This window comes from Quercus lobata, chromosome 2 (assembly GCF_001633185.2).
Source record: "Quercus lobata isolate SW786 chromosome 2, ValleyOak3.0 Primary Assembly, whole genome shotgun sequence".
Classification (NCBI taxonomy): Eukaryota; Viridiplantae; Streptophyta; class Magnoliopsida; order Fagales; family Fagaceae; genus Quercus; species Quercus lobata.
In genome coordinates, this window is record NC_044905.1 from 67675476 (window position 1) to 67687690 (window position 12215).

At 34.2% G+C, this 12215-nt stretch overlaps 1 protein-coding gene and 1 long non-coding RNA gene across 5 annotated transcripts; one reads left to right on the forward strand and one right to left on the reverse strand.

The window, feature by feature from the left end:
- Positions 1-203: 203 nt before the first annotated feature.
- On the reverse strand, positions 204-3029 carry LOC115976294. 3 transcript variants are annotated; one of them, XR_004088288.1, is made up of 5 exons: positions 2836-3029; positions 2493-2590; positions 2318-2379; positions 793-865; positions 311-478 (listed from the first exon to the last, which is right to left on the reverse strand). It is a non-coding gene; the product is annotated as an uncharacterized LOC115976294 (long non-coding RNA). The 3 variants fall into 3 exon arrangements; XR_004088286.1 differs by lacking the exon at positions 793-865 and having other exon boundaries at positions 204-478; XR_004088287.1 differs by having other exon boundaries at positions 311-865.
- A 562-nt stretch (positions 3030-3591) lies between these two features.
- LOC115976295 lies at positions 3592-11853 on the forward strand. Of its 2 annotated transcripts, none has more exons than XM_031097494.1 (10): positions 3592-3900; positions 5611-5705; positions 5816-5913; positions 6007-6056; positions 6368-6463; positions 7399-7488; positions 8476-8568; positions 8730-8825; positions 9198-9263; positions 10221-11343. In XM_031097494.1, exons 1-10 carry the CDS (start codon positions 3670-3672, stop codon positions 10338-10340), a joined length of 1035 nt encoding a protein of 344 aa, XP_030953354.1. In that variant the 5' UTR covers positions 3592-3669; the 3' UTR covers positions 10341-11343. The 2 variants fall into 2 exon arrangements, with proteins under 2 accessions (XP_030953354.1, XP_030953353.1); XM_031097493.1 differs by lacking the exon at positions 10221-11343 and adding an exon at positions 11350-11853 and having other exon boundaries at positions 3594-3900.
- The last annotated feature ends 362 nt before the right edge of the window (positions 11854-12215 follow it).

The window sequence follows — 12215 nt, forward strand, 5'->3', positions numbered from 1 at the left end:
GAAGGTTGAAATTAATAGTAAGTTTTTCAACTTTCAATCAATTGCACCAACGGCGCATGCACCTATCTTGTGGGTTTTTCAAAACACTATGTTAAGTGGCACGTGCAAGGCAGGTACTGCTCTGCCCCTTGACTTGAGTAAGAAAATCAATATAGAGTTTTTATTTAAATAAATATGAAACTATGTAAGAAAAAAAAAATGTATGTCATATAATGCTTATCTCATTCATATAAGAATTTTAATTACACAAATTTAGATTAAATATTCAAACATGAATATCTATTATACTAAGATAGTCTTTTAGAACATATTTGTTAAAAATAATATCCATTCAATAAAAACTTCTTAGAATGCTTACAAGTTACAAATATCATCCTTCAACAATAACAAACCGAGTTTTGCTACAACATTGTAGCAATATTTAATTTTTCGCAATTAATGTTGTCATATGCTGTAATAGAAGCTCTTCATCAAATACCTGCATCCATCCATAATGAAATTTTTGTTATTCATACTACCTTCTATATCATCTGACATTTTAGCTTACTTAGTTTTAGTGAACACCCTTTTAAGCAAGAAAAAAAAAATCAATGTTAGGTAACAAATAAAACACCCTATATCACAATTCCAATTTTCCAAGCATGACTACCAAATAAAATTCTAAATAAAAATAAAAATTGAAACAAAAAGCAAACACCCAGTTTAGATATGTTGAAATAACACAATTAAGCTAAATTAACTGACACAATCACATAGTGAACCTGAAATAACACTTGCAAAAATATGATATACCTAAATTGAAAAAACATATAAAATTAAATCCAATCAAGCAAAAGAAGTAGGAATCCATAACTTGGAGTGCAGCCTGCATGAAGATTTAGAGGATAATGAGTATGGACATTTTAATAAGCTAGCAAATACAAAGAATAAAATTTTGAAATCACTACGGTTGCTTTTATGATGTCTACCAATGGCTTAGAGTATCTATTGTACGCAGCAGTCCATATTCTCAGAACTAATACCAGGTTTGAATTTTCCTTAAAGTTACATCAAAATATCAATAAGGTGATAAAGAAAATATAAAAAGGGAACATTCTGTATTAGTAGTGACCTTGAATACTGATTACATGAGATAGTGAGAAAACACTCACCTTTGTCATTTAACACTCCACCAAATGCCAATTCATATAACAAATCTTTCTAGAAGATAAGCAAGAAAACAAACTTGAACTAATGATTCTTCATAACAACTGGGAGGCCCGACAACTCTACAAGCTGTATTATAATGTATTATATTATTTGCCGAAGTGTAAATTAGTTGTATCTTGTTCTAACCATTGTGCATGAGTAACTCTCAATTTTGCTCATGGACAACTCTAGATGTTCTGTCCACGTGAAATCTTGCAAGCTTAAGGAAAATAAGGGTTTGTTGCTCTTTTCCACTACATTTCATTGCATTTCTTTTTTTACTATTAATGCTTGGGCCCTTTTATTCTGTCAGGTTTGTCATAGAAATTCTGAAAGTTTCTTTTGGTTGATACTTGATAAGCATTATGTTTCTAGTCCGGTAAAGCGGCATAGAGTTAGTTTGTTCTTTATTGTAAATGCAGTGTGTTCTAAAGTGTAATAATTCTATTTTCAAATTGATAAAATTTACGTATCTATCATTTATGGAAAAAAAAAAAATTTTTTTTGATAAGACTTGGCAATTCAATATGTTCAAAAATTTTATGACCTTTAGTGGCCAAGACGTTGTTCATCATGGATGAAGACATGATCTAACAAAGGGAGCTTAAGCAAGAACGCTAAAGTACTTAAAGAATTGTTGGACAAACAACCCATCAACACATTGTGGACAAGCTGTCATGAACTCAATGACACGGCCTAAGCTTCACAAACATGACAAACATGCATATAGACCAATATCAACAATTTGTCTTCTATTTTTTTTTTCTTTCTTTTCTTGGAGAATTAAGACATTATCCTCAAAATGCAAAGCTCGGCCAAGCATGGCAAAGCATAGCTATTGCCATGACAAGAAGCTAACCAAATCCAAACACATCAAAAACATTACCATGACCTATTACATAACTAAGGTAAGGAAAGGAAAAATTATGCACAGAGAACAAAAAATATAAAATAGCCCTTTTTGGCATTTTCACAAACATGTATATGCATAAGCACTCTTATAAAAAACTGAAATTTTGAATGCAAAAAATTTCGCCCATCCCAAATCCTATTTACTAACTCAATCACATGCAATTCAATATTATCTTCTCACATCATAAAATCAAAAGAAGAAAGAGAGGAAAATAACTTTATGAACGTTTGCTTTCATGTCCTCGAACCTTGAAAATCTGACCTCGTCAGGATGTTGTTCTATTAAGAAAAAACAGAACAGGAAATTGGAAAAAGTTTATCAAGAAAACACAATCAAATAGAAGGAATGAATGAATCAAAGTGGGAAAAAAAAAGGTTACAAAGAGATTTACCTGCTGCATGTGTGATCGGTAGTCTTTGGAAAGAGAGTGCTTCAGTTTCACAACTAAAAGAAGCTCAACAAATCATAGCCACGGTCCATAATCGCCAGCTGAATAACAAAAGTTAAAAGCTAATAACATGTACATGTCAAATATCAATTACATGGCATAATTTTTCTATTACTAATTGAATTGAAAAAACCCAAGAATTTTTTTCTTTTTTCCCAAACAGATACTTGAACTAGAAAGTATTAAAGAACCCACATTTTGCCCCCCCAAAAATCAGACCCATGGAAAGGAAAAGAGGTTTTGAGGAGAGGCGTGGATCTAAGACTAAGAAGTAAGAAATACCAACCTGAGCATTATTTTGCCATGAAAATCACTGCTTGGTCTCAGGTTGTGTGATTTCTCCTCTCTCTGTCTCCCAAGGTTTTCTTTTTGGATAAAAATTTGATTCGAGGGAGCAGGTTCTGGAACACTCTCTCTCTCTCTCTCTCACTCCTTTCGCTCTCAGTTTCTCTCTCTTCATTTAGTTATCATCCTCAACCAAACGCTAAGGTCACACGTTAATAACTCACTTTTATTATATAGTTATTAGTTAGTAGAGATGTGTCATTTTTGTCCTGTTTGCTGTTTGAGACATCGTCAACATTTTGCCTCATTTAAAAAAAAAAGAAAAAAGTCAACATCTTGCCTATTATTGATGCATGTGTCGCAATTCGCAAACCCAACTGGCGTTTCAGTTTCATCGTATCTGAGATAACACGTTGAATATATTTTTATAATAAATTTTTAGTAATCATTGTTATTATTAAGTAAAAAAAATTACTCCAATGCTAAATTTAAATTTAAACTAATAATAACTGTATTAATAGAATTTATTATAAAAATATAATGTAGGTTTGGATAGCAATTAATTCAGTGTCTGTGTTTTCAAAATGTTTTTTTTTTTTTTTCACATTTACCATTATAAACGATATATATACTGTTTATGTATTAAAAATATTAAAATAGATCTTATGATACTATTTATATATTTAAAATTTATTTTATTACAATATTTTTAATTCCAATTTTCAACTTCAGTCCAAATAAGCTTAATTCAAACAAACTCAGAGTATACGTATCAGTTTTCAAAGTTACAGAAATATTATATATTTTTACTGACTCTTTGCACTCTAGCTAAAACATGTTAGCTTTCAAGTTGGGATCTCCTCCGCCGCCGCCACCACCACTACCATCACTGACACAAGCAAAGAAACGTGGACGTTTCAGGGTTTTTGCTGGAAATTTTAAAACTGGTGCAGGCACAGCTGGTTCTGATGATGGGTTTCCACCATTTCTTCCTAAGGAGGTTGAGAAAATCAAAGACCCATTTGCTCGTTCCTTGGCTCAGCGGATTGAGAGGCTCCCTGTTAAAGTATGTATTCCTTTCTTCCCAAGGTCCGTTTGTTTTGCGCGTCTCACGTCCACGTTTTACGCGTTTTGCGTTTCAGCTTTTTTTTTTTTTTTTAAAATTTTTTTTTCAGCTCAGCGCGTTTTGCACTGTTTATGAAACATGACAGTGCAATCAGCATATGACGAAAAATGATTTTGTTTTTAATTGCTTTCAGCAGCGTATCCAAACGCAAACTACATTACATTAACAGGACCAATATGGTAGTTTTGCGATCAAGTTTTTATCTTGTTATTAGTGGGTTTTTCTTGGTGTTGCGTGGATTATCAATTTTTGTCATGTTAAATTACATGTTCTTCCAAGCGTAAGCTACTAGAGCATTCAACTATTTTATTAAATAATCATTTTTCATTTTTTGTTTATTATTATCTTCATAACGTGAGAGAGAGGGAGAAAAAGAGAAAGGAGAAGTTGATGATACAAGAGATGAGATTAAAAAAAAATTAAAATAATGAAATACAAAGCTACATAACATTGTGTATATTTACATAATTACTATTGCCGAACCGTGGGAGTGGTTGTAGGGAGTTAAATGCTGGTCTCTCAACAATCCCTCCCTTACAATGACACTCCTCTCTTCTGTTATTGGAATGACTCTGATACCATTTGTCGGACTGTGGGCTGCGTCATTTCACCTCAAAACCAATTGGTGATAATGAAGGCACATTCAAATCTTTTATGGCATTCAACATCATACAACATGGGCCTATTTTTAGAGTGGTTGTAAGGAGTCAAATTGTGTTCCCAACAACTTTAACAACTTTGCAAATTTACACTTGATTGATGTGAGTGATTTTGGAGGTTGAATGTGTAAATTTGACACTTTTTTTTTTCTTTCTATTATACACATTGATACAAATGCTCTTAGGAGATTAGCTATTAGGAGTTGGTAAGTTTATTGATTTAATTTAACACTCTCACTTCACTTGTGGCCCACTTGAGCTGCCATTAAATGGGGTCCAACTCATAGAAATTTATACTTAATCTTTTAAGATATGATGAATTTATTCATTTAATTTAACATGTCATGATAGGTTTTTGTCCTAAAGCATCCAAATTTTTTTTTTTTTTTACTAAGATGATAAGTTGAATGTCATGACAATCCATCAGAATACTTGTATTTTTACAGTCTCTAGTCAACTGAAACATTTTTTTTTTCTCGTGAGTGCCAATGGTTTTAATATATGTGACTTCTTGTGATTGTTTTACCATTTTGGCAAACTTCGAAAAAAAAAAAATTTTCAGAGTAGTTGTGTCCCTATCATTTTCTTGCCGTGGAATCCATATTCATGTCTATTTAAAGCTCCTAAGTGTAGCCTTGCAAATGGTCTTTTAGCAGTGGTACTTCTCATCTCAACCCTTTTGAGAGGTGGAATTCTCAGGATTGGTCAATCATGGGTAGTAATTTGTGATACAATGTCGAACCAGAATCATTAGACTAGATTGCCAAGAGCCTTGTAGCTTAAATGGTTGACATCTTCTCTCACCTCAACTGATTAGTTGAAGCTTTGAATGATATTACAGTGAGATATTCAATGGGAACTCTACTTATGGCGTTTTTCATTCACTAAGTTCCAATTTTGTGGCATTACTTACTTTGTGACTTTTATTTAATAAGACTCTTGGCCTGCTTCATATTCGGAGACTTTTGTGGCATGCCTGTTATAATTGCAGGTTGGATTCTCTGAAAGTTGTATAATGAGTAGTTGTGTGAAACCACTTATACAAAGTGAGACCAATCCAGTGGTTCTTCTCCATTGCTTTGACAGGTTTGAAATCACATGCAAGTCACACCTTGTCTTTAACATATATCATCTGCTGAACCTAGCTGGTTTATTATTATCATTATTGCTGTAATGATTGTTTTGTGTTGTTTTAGTTCTTGTTTAGAATGGAGGTGCACATACCCCTTGCTTGAGGAGGCTGGTTTGGAAGCTTGGGCCATTGATGTTCTTGGGTGGGGCTTCTCTGATTTAGGTTCATTCACCTGCCTTTGCACTTGTTTCTTCTGGATTTAAGTCATAGCATGCTCTTTAATAGTCTTTCTTTTTTCATGCTTGCCTGTACTAGAAAGGCTTCCACCATGTGATGTGGCATCCAAGCGTCACCACCTCTATCAGGTATTGGTCATTTAAATTTTTTACTCTTGGATTTTGTAAATGTTGTTTCTGTCACTTGGCTTTGCTGTATGACTGTATCATCAGTAGCAAATCTTTTTATCTGCATTCTCTATGTTGTTGTATATGTATGCTCTCGACATTGAGTCTTTTGATTTGTATTTCAGCTTGAAAATTATTTCTGATGGTTTGAAAATGAGGATTTGTTACATTGGCTAATTCTTATCAGAATTGAAATTTCACCATTGATGGGTGGTACTTGGAATTGCATTTCAGTACTTGAGCGTATTAATTTAACCATTTTTAAATTCTAGCTTTGGAACTCTTACATCAAAAGGCCAATGATACTAGTTGGACCGAGCCTTGGTGCTGCTGTTGCAATTGACTTTGCAGTCAATCATCCAGAAGCTGTAAGTTAATCCCTCCGACTGTGCTCGTTATTAGACCTCTCTGTATCTTGACATTCAACTCTCTAAACAGGTTTTATCATATAATTCAATAATAATTTTAGGGACAAGTGACTTTGGCCCCAAGGGAAGGGGATGGAAAGATTTAAACTAGTGACCTTCACTGCAGGAGTCGTGCCATCTCTTTGGGCTTAATATGTTTTCATTCTTGGATCTTTTGGTGGTACCTACTGTCATAGACTATCCAATAAAGACACTTCCTTGGAGCTTTGAGAAATTTAAGTTATGGGTAATTAAAAATAAATATAAATTCATTGCAGAAGGAGTCAGAATCAGAATGACAAGCTCTAGTTTGAATTGAGTAAATCTGAAAAAGTTTTCCCTTTGAGTTCTGCAATAATTAACAATGATCAAGTCCATAAAGTTTGGGATGGAAATTTCCTCTCCAATATGTGGAATGGCAGTGTAATGGTTGAGCTTGGATCAACCTCTGCTGTGCAGGTTGTTGGTTGAAAGCTGGCTTACTTCCAAATTACAGACCAAAATTTTGGGTCAGCAGACTATCGCTACATTGCTATTTTATTTTTTTATTAAGTTGCTAAACTAGGGAAGTAGCAAGCTCTATTTAGTAAGATGCTGACAACCTTAACTCTTTTTAATTGGATTGTATTTTATGTAATTAATTTTAATTTGAATGAACACCTACTAATGTACTTGCATATTCACATATATAAGATAAAAAAAAGAAACAGATTTCTAGCTGAAATGGAATCTGGCAGCAATTTAAAGTTTAGAATTTCTTTTCCTTGCAGTTGCTGCTGTCACACTCTAGCTTTTGCTCTTGCTACTATTTGTGCTTTGGTCTGATTCAATATTTACATTTCCTTGCCAAAAATGGCTGTGCATATGAGTTATGACATTCTTTCCCTAATTTACAGGTAGAAAAGCTGGTTTTGATTAATGCAAGTGTGTATGCGGAAGGCACAGGAGCACTAGCCAGGTTACCTAGATCTGTAGCATATGCTGGGGTGAGTCACCAAATCCAATAATAATTTTGTAAAAGACAGTGTTCCATAGTGAACTCCATTTTTTGGCTCATAAAGGTGATTGATTTTTGGAAGACCACATTCTGTAGTTACAAGGATGATTATATGCATACGATATGTTATCTGCTCATACATATTAAAATTCATGGCTTGCAGGCAGTGAATCTGATGGTTTTCATAGTAAAGAGAGACCATTTATCCCTTCATAGTTCCAATCATCTAGTTGTCCCTAAGCTCTCTTTTTTTCTTTTTCAAGATATGTCTATTGAAATTTGTAACTAAGGAATTTTACAGTCTGCACTAGAATTTATTAGACTTGCAGAACCTATCTCCATTGACACCAACGGTAATGGCCCTTTTTCTCGGTAAAGTGCTTGATTTATTTTTCTGAGTGGTGTTCTTAAATGAAACATGTGGAAGACGACTTGAAAGTTTGTTCTCTCTCCCGTAAGAGGGTTGCATACCACTCTTGAAATGTGAAAGCATTTATATGCAATTTTCTGATATATGGTTTTGTCTCCAATGTGGTCAAACTGAACTGCCTAAGAAAAAAATGTATTTGGAGCTTGCAAGTATTGTAAACATGTAGATGGAGTTGCATAAACAAAAATCACAAAAGAAGAATGATTTTATTTTTTGATTGGTAACGTAACACAAAAGAAGAACGTAACACAAAAGAAGAATGATTTTAGTAAAAAGAAAACAGAAAACACAAACCATGTTCAAAAGAAGATACGTAGCTACAATTATTAGATTTCATATTAACCATTCAATTGCTTGTGTTCTGTTTCATTCTCATTATTTTTTAGTTTGATGATACCATAAACATACCAGTTTTCTTGATTTATTGTGAACACTGAGCACATCATTACAGAATATTATATAGCTTTATAATGGCAACACCGTTATTCAATCATCAAATTATTAAAGAGCTTATCCCTCTGTAACCTTCTTATTTGTACGGGCCAGGTTTCTTTGTTGAAAAGCATCCCATTACGCCTTTATGCAAATATATTGGCCTTCAATGGCATTTCGTTAGCCACAGTAGTAGATTGGACCAATGTAAGTATTATATTTTTCAGTTGGCAGTGATGAGATTCCCTTTTTTCTTTTGTTGGTCAGACATTAATGAGAATTGGGAATCAATGTAACATTAAATTTTCTCTTGGCTCATTTTTATATCTTCCATCAAATGGCGGTGATATTCCTGTATTACAAGCTAGGTGGGACGCTTACACTGTCTGCTTCCTTGGTGGGAAGATGCAACCATCAACTTCATGAGTAGCGGGGGCTACAATGTTATTGCCCAAATAAAACAGGTATGGTTGGGCCAGTTTAATAGATGCACATCTGAAGTAGCATATGATTCCTTAAGGCCCGGCAGGCAATAAACAGCTCCCATTAATTTCTGTTTAATTTTATCAGTTGAAAATGTTCCAAGTTGTTCTTGGAAAGATATAGGGTCAGGAAAGGAACTGCTTAGTAATGTTTGTTCCTAAGAATTTACAGGCATTTTCTTTTCTTTATTACTTCTGAACCAAAGTAAACATTCTAGAGAAAGAAAGCTAGATTTTTGGTAAAAGCATGAATAGAAAGTTGATGCTTTCCTTCAAAACGATTCAAGTTGATGAGACTGCAGGAACAAAAAAACTACACAGCTGTCTTATCATGTCCATATTTTTATTTTGCAGTTAAAGCAGAAATCACTTCTCATTTGCGGCGAGTGCGATCATATAGTCAACTACAAGCAAGTGGTGGTTAGTTTTTTATTTTATTTTATCACATATGAGGTCATTATTCAATAATGATTATGCCATAAAATAGAATTTATGTAGGGAATGAAATGCCTCTTAAAGATTTCCTATCATTTAAAAACCAATAGGCCACCAATGCCCTGTGATCTGTCAGCTGCTATTGTTATCAGTAAGCTACTAGTGCATTTCTGTCTTCTATTTGGCAATTAAGAAGCACATGTTTCAGCTAGGCTATTATATTTAAATACACGGGCCAACTTCCATTCTATGTTCAACATGGTCCTTGCATCCATTTCCATTATATGGGTTTCCATTAAGCCCTACAAATGACGTAATTTAGAAATTTCTTTTCTATTTTACTGTTATCTCTCTCTCTCTCTCTCTCCCATTTCTTCATTTTCTCTTCAACAATCACTCCTCCTTTATTAGCAATAGATGTGTGCATGGGTTGGGTTTTAAGGTATTTTTCAGCCTATTCTGACCTTCTCAGAAGGGGAAATTGTTAAATTTTTGGGAGAAAACATATTAGGTTTCTTAATAACCCTAACACTGATTATATTATTTTTAAATCCTATACAAATTACAGATGTACCTACTGACAAAAGGAAAGAAAATTACACATTGAATAGAGTTCGGACTCTATATTCTAACACTCCCTGCCAAGCTGGGGCATAGGTCTTGCCCATGCCCAACTTTCTCAAAATGGTATGAAGATCTCTATGTGAGATTTCTTTAGTTAATATGACTGCTAGTGGCTCTCCTGTTTTCACAAATGGGTATGATCATGCCATAATCTAGCTTCCCCTTAATGAAATGCCTGTCAATTTCAACATGTTTAGCACTATCATGTTGTACAGGATTGTGAGCAATATTAATAGTAGCTTTGTTGTTGATATATAATCCCATAGATTCCTGTGTATTAAATCCCAACTCATTCAACATCATCTTTACGCATTTCAGTTTGCAAATATCACGAGTCATAGTACGAAACTCAGCCTTTGCACTGGACTTGGCTACAACTGCATGTTTTTTGCTTCTCCACGTGACCAACTTACCTCCAACAAAGGTGCAACATCTTGAGGTGGATTGTCTATCTCTACTAGAGCCTGCCCAATTTGCATCATTATAGGACTCTATTGATAAGTGATCATGATTAGAGAAGAGTAATCCTCAACTAGGAGCTGATTTCAAATAACTGAGGATATAGTAAACCAAATACATATGTGAAACTCCGAGGTGCATGCATTAATCTGGCTAACCACACTGAGAGAGTAGGCAATATCTGGATGAGTGTGAGAAAAATAAATCCGTCTCCTAACTAAATGTTGGTATCTCCCTTTATCAACCACTACACCTTCAGGATCTTCATCCAATCTATGATTCCGCTCAATCAGAGGACATATTTCCATGGGATATGAATATATACCTTGCCTGGACCTTCCTACTTCTTTACTTGGGAAGTATTTCAAATCTCCAGGTCCTTTATTTCAATTTCCCTAGTTAAATGTCCTTTCAAGCCTCTTACTTCCTCAGGACCATCACCTTTTACAAATATATCATCAACATAAACTATAGGAGCAGTAACCTTATATTAAGGCTGGTGCCTGATAAACAAGGTGTGTTCACTTTGAGCCTGCCTGTATCTGTAACCCCACATGGCCTGGCTAAACCGTTAAAACCATGCTCTGGGAGATTGTTTCAAACTATACATGATTTCTTCAATCTGAATGCCTTCATGAGTTGAGGGTTTTGTCAAACTTGGAGGAACATCCATGTACATCTCCTTTTTAAATCATCATAGAGGAAGTCATTTTTTACCACCAGCTGATTCAGTGTCTAGATCAGATTGGTTGCTAATGGGAAAAGGATACATATGGAATTCATGTGTGAACCCCATTGTAACTACTCTAGCATTGTACCTCTCTATGGACCCATTTGCCTTGTGCTTAACTGAATAACTGTATACACCAACTTGCAACCTGCTGGTCTTTTTTCCTTTAGGCAACTCAACGAATTCCTAAGTACATGTCTTTATCACAGTTTGGATAATGTGTACATTTTACTAGTTGCTGGTGCAAATATGATGCAGAGGCTGCACTGTGAGCTTCAGGATGCAATTATGCGGTTAATACCAGATTGTGGTCATCTCCCTCATGTTGACAAGCCTAGCTCTGTTGCGAAGTTAATTGCAGAATTTTCTCAAGGGGATTGCCACTGAGAGGCCTATTGAAGATGGGAAAAACTTGTTGCACACAGTGTGTGCAAATATTACACTCTGCCCAGAACAACTGAAAACATGACATTAAAACAACTGAAAACATGACATTAAAACAACTGAAATTGTGACTTAAAGTCACGTTTTCAGTTGTTTTGGGCAGTGTACATTTGCAAACAGTGTGTGTAATAAACACTATCCATTAAAGATTTAGCTGAAAACTTATACTTCTAAAATGCATACCATTTTATCTTACTTTGCATATAAAATTCTGGTGTACGGTATCGTATCAATGACCTCATCTCGAATTTATCAAAAAGAAGAAAAAATACCTCATCTCTGATTTTTACTCTTTACTTCAATCATAACTCTAGCTATTGATAGGGTTTAAATTTTAAATATATATATATATATATATTTTATGATAATAGAGACTGTAAATGAAAGGTTAATATTCATTCTTTTAAGAGATACCATAATATTTCAAACCTTTGGCTCCAGATTGCTCTTTATCAAGATTTTTTATTTTTTATTTTTATTTTTTATAATTATTTAGTCAATTTAATAAAATCTGGAGGGTGCATAAAAACAACATGCGCAAGATTATTTGGGATGTAACCTGAGTACACAAGATAGATGGAATAAGGAAACATAGATACAACAGAAGGTGGCCCGTAGGCTTGTATCTTTATATCAACTAATTTCGGGGCAACAACAAATGTCACAAACAGCTTTGGTAG